General features: G+C 46.5%; 1 protein-coding gene across 3 annotated transcripts in view; it reads left to right on the forward strand.

Moving 5' to 3' along the window:
* The window catches only part of Cables1 (Cdk5 and Abl enzyme substrate 1), a 106,813-nt gene that overhangs the window by 27,116 nt on the left and 61,505 nt on the right, over positions 1–18,192 (forward strand). For all 3 annotated transcript variants that reach the window (XM_031364967.1, XM_031364966.1, XM_031364968.1), the window contains exon 2: positions 16,773–16,844. In XM_031364967.1, coding sequence (XP_031220827.1) covers positions 16,773–16,844 — 72 coding nt within the window. The remainder of the gene's footprint in view (positions 1–16,772; positions 16,845–18,192) is intronic.

Below are 18,192 nucleotides of genomic sequence, written 5' to 3' on the forward strand. Positions count from 1 at the left end.
GAGACAGACAGCCTTTTCCCATTGGCTGTACAGGGAACAAGCTGCTGCACTCTCAAACAGATTAGATAATGCTTACAGGTGAGGCTAGTGCACCCTGTGCCTGGGCACGATTTTCCCACCCAGGTTAATGACCTCAGGTTCAGACCCACAGCAGCTCCCAGGAAGTCTTTGATTACCTGCACTGAATCGCCCCAGGCCAGGCTGGAGGTCCCTCCTGCTTGTGGCACCTAGAGAACAGCTTTCAGTGCAGTCTATTTTGTAATTAGCTCTTAACTGTGCCTGCCAATCAGGTCATTCACTGTCCTCATGTCCCTGCTGCTTTGTAGTGAGTGCTTGATCCATGCTGGGCGTGTGACTCATAAATAAATGAAAGCTTAACTTCTGCTGGTTTTTTTTGTTGTTGTTGTTCTTTTTTAACCCCAGAGTGGAGGGAGGTTGATGGAGGGTCATGCCCCTTGACCCTTTTTGTAGTGTGTGATGTTTTTGTCTGCCTTGCCTGATTTTTAGACATACCGATTTCTTGGTGAAGCTACATAAAGCCCATCTCACAATCGCCATGTTTCCTTTGAGAATGACTAAATGGTATTTCTCCTTGCAACTCTTAGGAATCTACCCATTTTCCAGATGGGGGCCTTATTTCCTGCTATTGACTTTCAGCTTTCCTCTCAGCTCTATCAGTTACTGAAGCTCCAGAGACATGGTACTCAGCCTGTGGGTCTCGACCCCTTTGGAGGTCCAACGACCCTTTCACAGGGGTTGCATATCAGATATCATGCATATCAAATACTTACATTATGATTCATAACAGCAGCAAACTTACAGTTACAATATAGCCATGAAGTTATTTTATGGATGGGGGTCACCACAACATGAGGAACTGTATTGAAGGGTCACAGAGTTGGGAAGGTTGAGAACCACTGAGCTAGAGCCTGGCCCTGGCCCCACGGAACATAGGCAAAGATTTCTACAGGTATGGAATGCCCATCTGCTGCCCACACCCCTATTAGAACCTGAGGTCCCATGACCTCATCAGCCTCCTATTCCTGTAACACTAACCTGCATCTGAAGCCCTGGCTTCTGAATGTTGAGGAAAGTCTTAACCATCATGTGGTGATCAGAACAAGGACCCAAGTCTATATTCTTCCATCTCTTCACATCTCCATCACCTGAAACTGCAGACATTGGTATATTGTGGTGATAGGGACAGTGACAGCTTGCTTGGTGTCTTAGTTTGGGTTTACTGCTGTGAACAGACACCATGGCCAAGGCAACTCTTCTAAGGACAACATTTAATTGGGGCTGGCTTACAGGTTCAGAGGTTCAGTCCTTTATCATCAAGGTAGGAGTAGGGCAGCATCCAGGCAGGCATAGTGCAGGAGGGAGGGGCTGAGAATTCTGTATCTTGTTCTGAAGGTAAATAGGAGAAGACTGGCTCCCAGGCAGCTAGGATGAGGGTCTTAAAGCCCATGACCACAGTGACACACTTCCTCTAACAAGGTCACACCTACTCCAACAAGATCACAACTTCAAATAGTGCCACTCCCTGAGCCAAGCCTATTCAAACTACCACATTCTACTCCTTGGACCCCATAGACTTATTCAAACATATGAGTCTATGGTGGCCATACCTAGTCATAGCATAATAAAAGTACATATAGTCCCCATAGTCTGTAGCAATCTCATCAATGTTAAAAGTCCAAAGTTCAAAGTCTCTTCTGAGATTCATCCAGTCACTGAACTGGAATCCCCAAAGCAAGACAGGAAACCAGCTGGGCAAACTCCAAACTCTGCATCTCCATAGCTAATGTCAAAGCAGTCCTCAGATCTCCAACTCCTTTTTTATCTTTATTGACTGCAACAACCTTCTTTCTCCTGGGCTGGTTCTACTCTCTATTAGCAGCTCTCCTCAGCAGGCATCCCATGACTCTGGTGTCTCAAACATCTTGGGATCTCCAAGGCAACTTCAATTTCACAGTTTCTTGTTCCAGTGTCTGGGATCCACACATGTTCTTCTGGGCTCCTTCAGTGGGCTTGGGCCACATCTCCAGCTCTGCACTCTGTAGCACTCTAGGCTCTGGTTGACTCCACCCCACTGGTGAGGCTATGGAGCACCCTATGGCACTGGCATCTCCAGTACACTGGGGTCTTCCGCTGTACTAGGCTTCACCAATAGCCCTTCATAGGCTCCCTTCATGGTGCCAAGCCTCAACTCCTTCGCATGATCCCTTCAGTACTGGGCCATCAACTGCAACTGATGATGCACCTTCACCAATGGCCTCCCATGGCCTCTCACAGTGCCAAGCCTCAGCTGCTCTCCATGACCCCTCATGCCTTCAAAACCAGTACTACCTGGGTGACTCTTACATTTTACCAAGTCTAGCTGCAGCATGAGGTACAACTCTAGTTATCTCTGGAACACAGCTTCTTTGTGTTTCCAGAAACACTTCCCAGAAGATTTCACCTCAGTGATGCTGGTCTCTTCTTGATCGGGGCTAACGTCTTAGCTCCAGCTAACCAGCATCAGTTGTCCCAGTAGTCTCCTTCTCCTCTTGACTAGAAAGCCAGAAAAGCATAGCTGAAGCTGCCGAGTTCTGCTGCTTACAGGAACAGGAACATGATCCCCTTGTTCCATTACATTATCACAAGCCTCCTCTTTTCCAACTCTTTCACAGCCTAGGCTTGGCTGTCCTGGAACTTGCTCTGTAGATTGACCTTGAACTCAGAGGCTCTGTCTCCTCGGATTAAAGGTGTGAACCACCATGCCTGAACTTGCTTTGAGGTCACCAGTCCCTTAATCTGTTTATCTCCTTGAACATAGGATTCAGCTCCATTCTACTTCCTGGTGCCCCTTTAATACATGAACCATATATTTTGTAATTTTTTTTTCTTTTTAATCTTGCTATGTTTCATCAAAACACTCTCCATGAGACTAAACCACAGCACAGAGTCTCAACTGGGCTGTTTTGAGACATCCTTTGTCAAAGCAATTAATCTGATTCCCTTCAACTTAGACTTAGCCTCAGGCTGACTCTTCAGACAAGGGCGAAAAGCAGCCACATTCTTTAGGAAAATACCACAAAAACAGTCTCTAGGCAACATACTGAAATTCTTCTCCTCTGAAACCTCTAGAGCCAGGCTTCCACAGTTCAAATCACCCTCAGCAACAAAGTCTTCCATATTCCTATTAGGATAGCCCATTAAGCCCCATGTAAAGCATTCCATTGCTTTCCAAACCCAAAGTCCCAAAATCCACATTCTTCCAAACAAAAGCATTGTCAGGACATCACAGCAATATTCCACTCTCTGGTACCAACTTCTACCTTAGGGTTTTACTGCTGTGAACAGACACCATGACCAAGGCAACTCTTCTAAGGAGAACATTTAATTGGGGCTGGCTTACAGGTTCAGAGGTTCAGTCCATTATCATCAAGGTAGGAGCAGGGCAGCATCTAGGCAGGCATGGTGCAGGAGGAGTTGCGAGTTCTGTACCTTGTTCTGAAGGTAAATAGGAGAAGACTGGCTCCCAGGCAGCTAGGATGAAGGTCTTCAAGCCCATGACCACAGTGACACACTTCCTCTAACAAGGCCAAACCTCCAAATAGTGTGACTCCCTGGGCCAAGCATATTCAGATCACCACACTTGGTCACACAGTAGAGACAGTTCAGTCTAGAGCTCTGCCCTTCTGAACCCTGTTGCTATCCCAGTGTGTGCCCTGTGAGCATTATAGCAATGGGTACTCATCTGTGAGCATTACAGCAATGGGTGCTCATCTTTTCTGGGATCATTTGGTCTGTGAGAAGAGAGTAGTGGGCATATACACACTCTGCATCTGACCTTAGAAGTCCACAGGATCTCTGGGAAGGGCCAAAGACCCTGGCTAAAGAGTCTCACCTTTTAAAAAATGACATTATCAACCATCCTTAGGAAAATCAATGGTACAGGATTATTTTTATTTTAGCTTATTGCTTTCTGAGGCTATAAATTGAAAACAGTGTACCCTAAGCCCTCTTGGTCATTAATAATATATTCTTGGGGCTGGAGAGTTGGCTCAGTGTTTGAGAATGCTCACTGCTCTTCTAAAAGCATAGTTCAGTTTCCAGCACTCATATTGAATGTCATATTGCCTATACCTCCAAGTCCAGGGGATTCCACACCCTCTTGGTGTTGTATGGCCACTCAGGAGCACATATATATTCCCCCCTCTCTCTGTCTCTGTCTCTGTCTATCTCTGTTTCTGTCTCTCTGTCTCACACACACACACCACACACAAACACACACACATGGAACACACACACACACACATACACACACACATACATATGTATATGTGTACGTATACGTGTGTGTTCTTTTCCACAGCAGTTGAACGCAGTAAGTGGAATCGCACTGTCGTGGTGACTTCATGTGGCATCAGGTACAGGTCTCTTGCAGCAGGGTGACTTTGGAAACTTTCCCTCAATAGCCTAGTAATTAGGACTGCAGCTGCTAATTATGTATACAGCGAGGCAGTTGCACTAATACATCTTCAAAAGGCTTTAGGTGAACCGCTCAAACATTAGATTGCTCTGCAGATGCTGATGGAGCAGCCTGGATGCTGCACTGTCTTCTTTCCTAGATGACTGGAAATATTTGTGGTTCCTCTTCTGAAGACCAGAGCAAGCCTGAAAGAAGGGCAGTGATATACAAAAGTATCTTCTCTCAGGGGTCAGGGAACAAGGAGAGAAAGGAGCAAAACAGAAGCGGCAAGAGCCTTCCTGTTTGCTCTGTCAGGGTGCAGCCAAGTAAGGGCAGGTAGAGGTGCTGGAGGCAGAAGGCTCACTGAGCTGCCCGCGGGAGACGCTGTAGAGTCTGTGTAAGTTGTGGGTGGGCCTTCGACATCTGTACATCTGCAGCTTTCAGCTCTAACCTGGTGCCTGCTGTAGTGGGCTGGAAACAGGGTGTCTTAGTTAGGGTTTTACTGCTATGGACAGACACCATCACTAAGACAACTCATAAAAGGACAACATTTAATTGGGGCTGGCTTACAGGTTCAGAGGTTCAGTCCATTACCATCAAGCCAGGAGCATGGCAGTGTCCAGGCAGGCATGGTATAGAAAGAGATGAATTCTGCATCTTCATCCGAAGGCTGCTAGGAGAAGAATGGCTTCCAAGCAGCTAGGATGAGGGTTTTAAAGACCATGCCCACAGTGGCACACCTATTCCAACAAGGCCACACCTCCAAATAGTGCTGCTCCCTGGCCTAGGCACTCTCAACCCACCACACAGGGCTCAGGGGAACCATTGATGTTACCGCAGCTCCTAATCCTCATGCCCTCACCTCTAACCTGAGCAAGCCATTCAACCTCTCAGTTCCTATAGCTCCAGTCAGAAGAAATTGAGCCCCGCCCGTATTACCAAAGCAGTGTTCTGAGGGTCTTAGCAAAGGCTTTTGGAGTTCCACAAATGGCTGATTCGTTTTCAATATGTGTTTTTGTGCATACATATATTTTATATATCCTACATAAATATTTTAGCAGTTCTTTTGTAATAAACTTCACATGCCCTTTGTTTACTAAGTCCAATGAACATTACACTTACTGTGCATTCACAAAGTTATGTAGCCATCATTGCAATCAGATTTTAGAAAACTTTCACCACCTCCAAAAGAAGCCCTGTAGTCACTGTTGGTCCCTGTTCCCTAACACCCTCTAATCTAAATCTGCTTTCTGTCTGTGGATTTGCTGTCCTGGACAGCGCATCTAGATGGATTCCAAGCTACTGTGCCTTAGAATAGCCTCAAGGTTCATTTTGTAGCACATCTCAAGACTTTTCTTTCTAAGGCAGATTATCATTGCATTTTATTAAACATCCATCAGTTCTCAGGCACATGGACTTGTATAACTGTGCTGCTATGAAGATCCAAGCATTCATGGTGAGTTTCTTTGTAGACATGTTTGTGTTTACTTACAGCAATGGAACTGTTGATTATATGAGATATCTGCTTAACATGTTAGGGTACAGTTTATATGAGCTTCTTATATAACATATATATACACACATATATATAAGTTTTAAATGTCAACTTGCTGACAACCTGAATCACCTGCAAAGAGCATCTTGATTGAGCGATCACCTAGACCAGGCCTATGGACTTATCTGTGGGAGATTTTCTTGATCATTGATATAGGAAGACCCAGCCCACTGTGGGTAGCACCATTCCCTAGGCTAGACCCTGAACTGTAGGAGTAGGAAAAGATATCTAAACAAATAGGCAGCATAGATACAATTATTCCCTTAGCTGTTGACTACAAATGTTATTGTGACAAACTGAGTTCCTGCCTCCTTCCAAGATGGTGGATGATAATTTGGAATTATATGCCAAATAAACATCCTTTCTTTCCAAAGTTTCAAGGGGATGGAAGAGGTGGCAGGGGAGATCATGGTATTTGTTACAGCCACTGAAATGTCTAGAACAAATATATAGTTGTAATATACACACATATATATATACAACATGTATATATATATGTATATATGTATATATATCTTATATATGGGTGTGTGTGTGTGTGTGTGTGTGTGTGTGTGTAAGTTTTAATGCTGGTGTCCTCAGGCCGTTATCAGGCTTGGATATGTGGCAAGAGGGACACAAAATAAAACTGGCTCCTGAGGAAATCTGGAGCTAGCCTAATCTTCACCCCTGGGCTCCTGTTTCTCTCCTTTGACTAGACTTTGTTCCAGGATATCCCATGCCTCACATTCACTCAGGTCCTTGCTCATTGGATCCTCATGCCCACAGACTGGGCCTCTCCTCCTGGCTACATTTTGTCTCTCCTTTAAGCCTACCCTGCCCTGCCGTGCCCTGCCTCCTCCACACTTAGACTGTTCCTGCCTGGCTTGGGAAACAGAGAACTTGATCCCTGGAATCTTAACACCCTCTTAGAACATCCGTGACCTGTCAGTCTGCAGGGCCCTTGTCGTCCCAGGTTACTTTAGAGTCGGGTAGAGTGTTCCTTCCTTCTCTAGTATTTCCCTCCTACCCTCTGACCTATCATGGCTCCCATGTGTCACCTCTGCCACCAAAGGGGACTCTGGTATGTTCCATAGGAAGAGTAGGGCTCTTTATTCATCCACTCCATAAGGCCTGTCTGGATCCTGACCTTTAAAGCCAGTACATTTGCTTTTCCTAGTTTGATTCCTCTGCACGTTTGACCAGTGTGTGTCCTCCAATCGCAGGCAGGAACCTTCCCTCCTTGGCTGCTCTAAGCGATGTAGAACACAGCCTGGGCAGTCGCTGGATTTCGTGATACACAAACGTATCCCAGGCATCAGGGCACAAGCTTTTTAATCCTGGCCCTGGGGAGACAGGGGCAGGCTGATTGCTATGAGTTCCAGGCCAGCCGTCTCAAAATGAAACAAAACAACATAAACAAACAATACCAACAACCCAAAAACCAAAAGCCGAGAAACTGGGCCGATGCCTTCAAAGTGCCTAGCCTACTTGTTTCTCAGCCCCTTGTCAGAGGGGATCACTATGGCTTCCACTGATAGGCCCATTCCACAAAAGTCGCATTTGCAGGGCCTGGGTGCACAGGGTGGCCTGCAGAGGCTGACAATGAATGCTGGCCAGGCAGTAAATCCTATCACAGGTGTCTGATATAAACAGTACTTACTGCGATGACCTCACACCTTGATTTTCCAGGGTTTGGCAAGTCTGCTGAGAATCCTTGAAGCAAGAGTAAACCAGCCACGCACCATTTGTATTCTCTGCTGACAGTTCACATCTTTCTTAACCCACCTACAACAATGGAGAAACAGACCATATTTGAGCAAGTCAGTCGACAGCTCTTAGTGTTTTGATTTTAATTTGATTTCTTTGCCTGATTCATCAACTAGAGACTTAAAAAATGAGTTTGAAATCATTTTTTTTGGCTTGTCATATTTTTTAAAAAATTAAAATCCTAACCATTTCTTTAAAAAGAAAACAATTTTGAGATTATAATATAATTACAACATTCTCCTTTCTCTATCCTCCCTCCAAGCCCTCCCGTATACCCCTCCCCTGCCTCTGAAAATTTATGGCCCCCATTTTTATTGTAATTATATGTGATGTGTTTATAAAAAAAAATAAAGAGAAAGGGGGATATGTTCTATGGGGGTGTAGTGAGGATAGGGGAATGGGGTGTCTCAGTGGATCCATGCCAAGGCATCGCTTCCCCTGAAGGACCAGCCACACGACAGTATAGCATAGAATAGTTTATTCAGGGCATGGGGAGGGGAGTTAAGAGGGTAGTAAAGGCAGAGAAAGGCAGAGAGAGAGAGGCAGAGAGAGAGAGAGAGAGAGAGAGAGAGAGAGAGAGAGAGAGAGAGTATAGAGGAGAAGAGGTAGGCCATGAGCATGTGGGAAAGGAATGAGAAAGGGGCGAGAGGACAGAGCAGGAGCAAGAAGGGGAGAGCAAGAGCGTGTTACTAGGTGAGCGGCTAGGGGCTGTGCTCGGATCAGAGCACTTTTGATGAAGCTTAATATCTATAGCAATAAGACAAAGCATACATTTAATGAATTCAAGCAAAGGCCATTTTGCTTTATACCTTAAGTCCTGTCTCAGGGAAGTAATTTCACTTCTTCTTCTTTTTTTTTTGTTTGTTTTTTTTTGTTGTTGTTGTTTTTGTTTTTCGAGACAGGGTTTCTCTGTGTAGCCCTGGCTGTCCTAGAACTCACTCTGTAGACCAGGCTGGCCTCGAACTCAGAAATCCTCCTGCCTCTGCCTCCCAAGTGCTGGGATTGTGATTTGACTTCTGCCAGAGGTCCTCTGGACTCTTGTAGCACATGGCCAATATAAGCTTACCTTCCTGGCTGAGTGCAGTACAGTCTCAGAAGTCTGTGGCCCTCAGTGGTTTAAAACCCTTGGAAAAAGAACCTAGCCCCTGCCAAGCATCCTTTTCAGAAGACACGCGAGTGACATCAGGTACAGCTCTGTACTTACCTGCTCCTTTCTGTAGCCGCTTTCACAGTAAACCAAAGACAAACGGCAGCCGTGTGTGTGTGTGTGTGTGTGTGTGTGTGTGTGTGTGTGTGTGTGTGTGTGTGTTAGGAACAGTACAACCTTACAACCGTTTTGTAGAGCAAAGACTGTCCCTGATGTAGGTAGGGTGCATGAGCCCAGGCTTGAGGCTTGTTCTCAGGAAATAAAAGATCTACCAACATCTTACAAAGGGACTTCCCAGCTGCCCAAAGTCCTGCTCTGGCTTCTCGGTTTGCAAGCCTCAAGCCTTTTTGATTGAGCTTTCAAAGTCTTTGATTCTGTTAAGTAGCCTGGAGTTGCAAGCTTCCCTAGTTTGTAAGGTAAAGGTAGGATTTCGCTTTATCCAGCCCCACCTTAACTCATTGAGCAGTGGAAGACTTTCCAAGAGGGGGCTCTGAGCCTTGTAAAACAGGATGGAGGCTCACACATCCAACACCACTCACTGACTATAGAGAGAGGAGGCGTTTGGGAATACCCCTCTGCCTAAAGGAGTTCTGTAGCTAGCTAGGCCTGATTGAGAACCTACTGGTCCCTTCCCAGGAATACCCAGGAGAGGATGGCACAGCCCTTCTCTAGGCAGCTGTGGTGGTTTGAATGATGCATATCAAACCCATGGATGCATGTGCTTGAATGCTTGTTTCCCAGTTGGTTTCCCAACTGTTTGGGAAAGATTAAGAGAGGTGGCCTTCTGGGAGGAGGTGTGTCCCTGGGGGTCAACTTGGATGTTCTCAAAAGCCCGTGCCATTCACTGAGAGCTCCTTGCCTGGTCCTTGTGGGCCAGTATATGAGCTCTCAGCGCCTGCTCAGATCCATGCCTGCCTCCTGCTGTCATGCTTACTGCCACCATGGTCATGGACTCGCCCTCTGAAACCATAAGCCACAAATAAATTAACTCTTCTATATATAAGTTGCCTTGGTTGTGGTGTCTCATCAGAGTAGTAGATCATTAACTAAGGCAGATGACTTCTGTCTCGTCTCGTTTAGTCTTGTGGGGCTGTGGGGGGAAGGAGATTTCTCAGTGGACACACGATAGAACTCTAAGGCAGATAAATTAAATGTATGATAGTCTTGATCACACACTGACAATTCGTTTTCTTTATCCCTCATTATAATAGCCATCTAAACAGCTGTGATCATCATGCCCTCAGCTTGTCACTCGTTTATGTAATTAGTTAAGATCTTTGCCCTCACTTCTTACGCTTGTGACGAGATGTGCCCTCCAATAGCACAAACTCATAGCCAGGAATGTTGTGTAAAGTGGGTTCCATGCAGGAAGACAGGACCTCAAGGTAGGAAGTGTCTGGCCCCACTGCACCCCAAGGCCTTGACCTGTCCACCAAGCTGGCGTTTTTTTGTTTCCAGAGAAAACAGACCTCAGTTCTTGTTCTTCTGGTCTTCTGTGTGTGTGTGTGTGTGTGTGTGTGTGTGTGACATGCATGGGTACTTCATTCCTACTTGTGCTAGAAACTCACCAGGTTCTCTTTAGCCTCCGTTCTCCAAGCTAAATGGCCTGCTTTCCTCTGCTCATTGACCTTTGTAAGGTCCCCCTGCAACGATGAACCAGACAGATCACCGCTCGGGGGTTGATTACATGATTACAATCACTTCCAATCACGTGTGCTGAAACAGGAGCGTCACTCATCCTCGACCAGAGCAGGATGTTGGAGGTGACCTTCTTAGTGGGATCAGCTATCGTGCTCATTAGAATCCTCTGGTGGTTTAAGAAAAACCCTTTCAGCCAAGCTCAGACACGTAAGGCTCTTTGGAGGTTGGCTCAAGTGGCAGACTTTTCAAGGGGCATTCCAGCATGTAGATTGGCTCAAGTGGGTTGGCTTAAGGTACCTTCCTCAGACCAAGGCCCAGGGGTCAACTTCTAGTACATCTCAGCCTGGTCCTAACTCTTAGGCCCTGGATTTCCACTCCTTGAGCAGTGCCCACTACCTTGACATGTCTTTCTAAGAGAGCCTCCGAGCCACCTTGGCCACGTATGGCTTTTGCCTTCCCCCGTCACTCTCTCAAGTCATTGTTGACCAGGATGGAACTAGTAGTCACTAGGAAACCTTTCGGAATGGTCAGACCACGGGCCCACTTGCCCCTGGACAGTCACTTTGGATGGATGCTTAAGATGCTTTGGGGATGCCAGCCCTGGGTCCTCCTCTTGCAAGCCTGTACCCTGGCCTTGTTCTCTACTGTGTAGTTATCTTCTCTTACCGGAAGCTACTTCCTCTTAGGCCCTCAACAGATGCAAATGAATTTATTAGAACATGGCCACTCTGTCTGTCTCTAGGTGCTTGGGGTCTAGAGTGTCTTCCCTGTAAGCTGAGCTGTGAGTGTGTAAGCAGGAGTAGAGAAATTTGGTTCCTGTAGGTGTATTCAGATATGTAGATATCCTGTCGGGGGTCGTAGCTCCTTTCCCGCTCAGAGTCTGGCATTCAGTGTGCAGTGAGTAAGGCTTTCGGGACATTAAGTGTGAACCACATTGGGGTCAATGTGGCTGGCATGGTAGGTCCTTGCTGTAATTATTAGACAAGAAGAGGACCCGTAGGTGCACGCTCAGTGTGCTAGTCATAAACGTTTTGGCTTGGTGACGTCAGCATATAATGCTTCTGCTTGTGCCTTGCTGCTCTATTACTGACTAGCTGTGGTTGATAAAGTAGCATGCTATGTTGACCCAAGGCTAAGTATTCTTTCAGTCATTAAAATACGCAAAGACCTTTGCTGGCTGACTGTGCCTATGATAAAGGGGTGGTCCGGTAATGTGCTTAGCCTAGGGGACAGTTGCAGGGTGACAGCCGCTGCCCCTAGCTACGTCATCCACGCAGGCTTCCTGAGGATAGAGGGTGGGGGAAAGGTGTTATTACGGTTCTTAGAAGGATCTAGCTCTGCCAGGGGTGGGGATGAACAGTGCGATGAGCTCCTGGACCCACCCTTCTGACAGCAATCAGCTCCTCATCTTAGGAAGCTCAAGACTTGGTGCTGGTTTGGTTGTCACGGCACCAGGTTAGCGTTCCTTAGGAGGCCGGCGGTAGCTGTTTCTAGGTTGTGTATCTCTGTCTCAAAGGCTGTGCATAAATGAGGGAACCATGCCCGCTGACTTAAAGGACAGGTAGACAACCAATTTTGAGATTTTTCTTTTCCCTTTAAAGAATTGAAGCCTTAAGAGTGTCTGCATGTTCATCTGCCTCTGATTCTGTCTGTCTCAGTCTCTGTGCGTGTGTGTCTGTCTGTCTGCTTTAGTTATACTACTAGAACAAACTGCCAGAGACTAGATGGCTTATAAATAAATGGAATTTGTTTTCTCACCCAGGAAGCTGGGAGCCTGTAATTCAGCCTGCTAAGTTGGGCTTTCGATTGGTGAGAGTCTTGATCCGGGTTACAGACCGCTGGCTTTTCCATGTGTCCTCATGTGACAGAAAGGGAATGGGAGTGATTTCTGGGGGCCTCTTTATAAAGGCACCAGTCTGTTCCTGAGGGTCCCTGCCTTGTGACCTAGTCACCTCCCAGAGTCGCACTTCCTAATACCATTGCATTGAGTGTTAGACTTTAACATGAGCAGAAAATATTTAATCCACAGTAGTACGCATGTGTGACTGTACGTGTTCAACTCACAAGGAAAATACCCAATGTGCTGATCCAAAAAAAAAAAAAGCAAGTTCTTGTAACAATGTAGAAGCAGTGCCGCTGGGATCTGCACTTCTGTAGGGCGAGCACCTAGAATGTTGTGGAGGAGCCTGGGGGAGCGGGGCAGCTCCTGAGTTCAGGCGGCATTTGGCCACTCTTCCTTCTGTCCCTATGAAAGGTGTTCTCAAAAGATGAAGGAGCTTGAGGGATTTCAGTGGAATTCCCCAGTGGTTCTGTGAACTCCTCTAAAGAACAGGAGTGGAGCATGGGCCAGGCCAACAGTCAGTCATATTGGTTAAGCTGGCAGGCAGACACCAATATCTTCAGGGGATGAGCCTGGCTGTGGCCTGGGTTGTGTCTGCTCCTGAGGAGTGGCCACAGAGCTTGCAGGGACCTGCTAAGGGTGACATCAGAAGGGAGGACAGTCCTCAAGGGGTTGCCACATCAGCAAAGCACTTTTTTTTTTTTTTTCGAGACAGGGTTTCTCTGTATAGCCCTGGCTGTCCTGGTACTCACTCTGTAGACCAGGCTGGCCTTGAACTCAGAAATCCACCTGTCTCTGCCTCCCAAGTGCTGGGATTAAAGGCATGCGCCACCACTGTCCAGCCAGCAAAACACTTTTCAGTGTTCAGCCCAAAATGCTGTTCTACAAAGCGGGGGCTCAGAGCATAGCGGGGACTGGTTGAGACTTCTGATATCTGTGACTTACATCTGTTTGAGGTTGTGTTGTCTCTAGCAGCTGTCTAGGTGTGCACCCCTATTAATATTTTATTTCTAGCTTAAAAGCTTGGAGTGGTGCCAGAAATACACCACTCTTCCACTGAGGAGACATGGCAGTAAGGCAGGGCATGGAGGTGGAGTAGGCACCAGTTTTATAGGTGGCAAGAGTATCAGCAAGTGTCTCTGCTTTTCAGGGAACCCTGTTGAAGACAAGCACGGATTTAGTTATATACAAGGTGGGCTTTGGTGCGGAAGGAACGCGTATCTCGATGGGCTAAGGCCTTTTGGGGACTGGAGGATGAGCCACAGCTTATATAGTTAGCCTCTTTATTTCCATGTTAAAATATTTTGTATTATCTTTAAGTATGTGTATGTATGGGCAGGTGTCTGCAGAGGCCAGAGACTTCAGATATCCTTTAGTCGCATGTAAGAGCTAGAAACCAAACTCAGGCTGCAAGAGCAGTTTGCACTCTAGCCGCTGAACTGTTTTCCAGCCCAACACCTCCCATTTTAGAGATGAGAAAACCGAGGCTCAAGAGTTAAGGAGCTTTCTGAGACTCTAAAGCCTAGGCATGCCTCTTAGCACAATTGTGAGCCTTGTGGGTGGAAATGGGAGCATTTACTCCTGAGCTGCAGTGGGCTTGGGTATGCTGTCCTAATCCCAGCCTGGCAGGAGCGCTCCTACAAGCTGAGGTTCCCTGGCCAGCCTTTCTGAAGACTAACTGGGATCTCGACCCTCTATCTTAACGGATGGTGCCCATGCTCAGAGCCGTGGCTGCAGAAAGCTGTCATAGAGGTTTCCACGAGCTGAGCTCCTGGAGTCAGTGTTTGTATGTTTCCCCTAAAATAATTTCTGTACCTTGGGTTCCCAAGTAAGACGACTGCATTTCCGACAGCTGTGTCTGACTGTTGATGACTTGGCCATCTTATGTGGCTAGAAGTTCAGTGATCTCTAACCACGCATTGAAGCTGTCGGTCGCATGTCACCAAGTCAGTGAGGATCATCTTAGGAAATTAGTTAATGCAATTGGCAAATGAGAATCTGAGACAACATAAGCTAACTGTTTATAAACAACTGTTTTATAAACATAAAACAGTTTATAGTTAAAGAAAAAATAAAAAATTGAATGTACAATGTGGGGGAAGGTGTCTTTGTATATTCCATTAACAAGTACGATAGGCCATGTGCCGAGAGGCCTTGAATCCTTGTCCTAGTAAGAAACCTTTGCCTGGGGAAAAAAAGTGTATCGTTCTCCGGAAGAACAACATCCAAGGTTGTCCTTCATATGCATGTATCCATGTACACGTGTGGACAGGCTTAGGTACATAAATGATTGAGTATCTTCCCACTCAGGAAAAGAAGGGACCATGGGACAAAATTGAATAGCCATCATTTCTAAATTATCAAATTTTCCCTCCCTCCGCCCTCAAATCCCTGGCTGTGAAGTGGTCTTCGTTTAGCTAGACTTATTTAAAGTTACCACCAACTCTTCCCAGCTGTATCTTACGAGATATTTTGAGTTAACTAGGACTGGTTCTTAGTTCAGCCTGGCAAAAAAAACCTAGATTGAGGGGTCTGGGCAGGTGGTATATAGTTCTTCAACAGCCCAGAAAAGTTATTGTTCTGCATGGTCACATTGACTATTCATTGTCACTGGATTGTCCTCAAATAGTCATTTGTTTCCAGTTCTCTGGAGGTGTCGTGGACGTCCCAGGACTAACTTTTTTAATAGTATTCAAGTGATATTGAGGTTTTTAATGATAAGATTTGGGGCAGGAGGAGAGCGCTCAGGTGGTAAAGCACTTGCAAACAAAAAGACCTGGGTTTGAGACCCAGCATCCATGACCAAAGCTGGGCAGGCTGTCATGTACCTGCGATCCAGGTGTTCATGAGGTGGAGACAGGAAGCTCCCCAGAGCCCACCGGCCAGCCAGCATAGCAGAACCGTGAACCTCAGTCCTAGTAAGACACCTTTGTCTGAAAAAAAAAAACAAAAAACAAAAAAACAGTGTATAGTTCTACTGAGGAACAGCAGGCAAGCCCGTCCCTCAGCCTCTGCATCCGTGTGCCCAGGTACACACGAGGACAGACACAGGTACACCAATGACAAAATATGCTTTCGAAATCGAATATCCGTCAGTTCCTAGGGTCAAATGATGAATATTTCAACTCTTAACAGTATTACTAATGCTTAGGAAATCTCTCAGTATCCCAGTGATCCTGTGTGTTATAAGCAGCATATTGTCATTTTTTTTTGTCATGTAGAGGCAAGTGAAAGCTGGAAACAGGTCATCCACTTGTGCAGTCACCACAGAGTCCCTGTCTCCGAGGGGTGTGGTCAAGATGCAGGCAAGCAGATGAGCCTGGCTTAACTGAAGACAACTGTTGTCTAAATGTGTTGTGTTTTGTTTTAATTTTATGCATTATTATTATGTAGGGGTAGGGCAGGGGCATAAGTGCCACCAAGGTCATGTGGCTGTTAGAGCACAAGTCTGTGGAGGCCATTCTCCCATCGGCGCAGTCGTCCTTGAGCCTGCCAGCCATCTTACCGGCTTCCTTTTCACACTTCATTTATTATCTGAGATCTGAATGCAATGACGCCATTTCCCCCTCTCCATCCTTTCCTCAAAATCCTCCCATAGAGCCCTCCCTGCTTGCTTTCTAAGTCATGGTCTCTTTCTTTCATTAATTGTTGTTTCATGCATATATGTGTATTTATATACATATATATTCCTAAGTACATAAATAGAGCCTGCTTGATCTATAAAGTGCTATGTATATGTGCATGCTTTCAGGGCCGGCTCCTTGGTTTTGGATACCAGTCCGTGTTCTTCTCTGTGGGGAAGGCGTTTTTCCCACTGTTCCACATTCCTTAGTTGCCTATAGTTCTTTGTGTAGGGGGAGTTGAGACCTCCTGCCCCACCCCCGTCCTCTCCCCCCACCCCACACATATCTATTGGTGTTGTGCTTGTTCAGCTCACGTATGGCAGTCATGGTGGTGACACTTTATGGATGTAGCTTCTGACTTTTCTAGGAGACAGTCTCACAGCAGACTCCCTGATGCTCTGGCTCTTACAGTCTTTCTGTCCCCTCTCCCACAATTTTCTCTGAGCTTTATTTAGTGTGTGAGGTGTGTTTTGTATCCATTGGAACTGGGCTCCACAGCTCTGCATTTTGATTGGTTGTGACTTTCTGTAGTGATTTCTGTCTGAGGCAAAGAGAAGTTTCTTTGGAGAGGAGTGAGGCCCACACTCCCCTGTAGGGATAAGGACAAATGTTTAGAGTGTAGTTAGTCAGGGATTATACTGGGTTTGTTTTTGTTTTTGTTTTTTGTTTGTTTGTTTGTTTTCCCTGATAGTTGCAGATTTACACAGTCGTTTGGTCAGTTTTATTGTACACTATTAACCTCTGGTTTTTGGTCTCTGTAGACGTCGCCTCATCTCCCAGAGATCATCTTTGGAGACCCTGGAAGATATTGAGGAGAATGCCCCTCTCCGGAGGTGAGTTTTCCATGCTTCATATGTGTGTGTGTGTTGTAAGAACGGTTAGTACACCGATGGTTGTTTTAATTCTTGATCTTCCTAATTAAATTTTAAAAATAAACTTTTGATTCCCAAGGACAAAGAATTGTCAGTGTTGAACCCCAACCCTCAAGGCATGTGAAACCTAAGACACACCCCACTAGTATACTGGAGCAGGCCAGTCTGCCTGTGGATTTGGTGACTGTTTTTCTTGTGGTTGCCTTTGAGGTTGGTACCAAGAAGGCATTGTCAAGCTAAGCCTCTGGTCAAGCGAAGCATCTTGCCATGTCTCAGCCCCAGCCACCCTTTGCATCTTAAAAGTGGTTATTTATGGAAGCAGGGCCCATATTAACCCTGGTATTACACTGCACTAAGATCTTAGGCCTTACTCACAGCAGGGAAAGCAACCAGATCTCCTCAGGAGGCGACCATGACGTCATTCCCTAGCTGGTTGCTGGGGCAACCTGATGAAGATCATTGCAAAGGCTCCCTTGGGTTTGAAAGCATTCCACTCCATTTTCCCTACTGGATTAGAAAAGTGCTGGCCAGGCACATTTTTGGGATGACAGCGATTGCCTGAGACTGGCAGGTTTCCCTCCCCTAGTCCCGCCCTCTCTGTTGGCCCACATCTGTGCAAAGGTCCAGCCAGACTTTCCTTGTGAAGGAGAAAATGTTGGGTCTTCTCCCTGCAGCTCTAAGCTGGCAAGGGAAAGATGTGTGGTTCAGACCTTTGAAAGCAGGAGGAGGCAGATGTTTGGGCTTCATGAAGACTATGAAGCAAATGGCAGACGAGAAGGCCCAAGGGAGGCTGGAAGCTCCTGTAGACTGGCATCAGCCCTTCCCGAACCTGCATCTGTGCCCCATCTGCTTGGCTGCATCCCAAGATATAGCTTCCCCCAACTCCCCCACCCCTACCCCCCACCCCCAGCCCCAAGCCTGGGAAATGCCACTGGAGAGCAGAATGTTATCCTGAGACAGTTCCTCCTCCAGTCCGAGAAGCCCCAGATGTCAGGTGACTGTGAATCTAGTCACTGACATCATCAGGAAGGGCAGGGTGGACAAGCTGGTCTCTATGTTTGAAGTCTGTCCTGAAAGCTCCAAAGGACATGTTCTGTGAGGCCATTTCCTCCGTAGGCGCCACACTTCAGTTCAATTAAAGCACAAGGCAGGGAACTGGCTTTAGTCCAAGTAATTTGAGCCTAGAGGAGGGAAAACAATGCTTTCAGGTGGCAAGCAGTGGCTTTGGACTTAGAGCAGTAAGGTCATCTGTACCCAAGCTTCCCTCGGCCCGCCCCCGTCCCCGCCCCCACCTCCACCCCCACCCCGC

Source organism: Mastomys coucha, unplaced genomic scaffold (assembly GCF_008632895.1).
Source record: "Mastomys coucha isolate ucsf_1 unplaced genomic scaffold, UCSF_Mcou_1 pScaffold13, whole genome shotgun sequence".
NCBI lineage: Eukaryota > Metazoa > Chordata > Mammalia > Rodentia > Muridae > Mastomys > Mastomys coucha.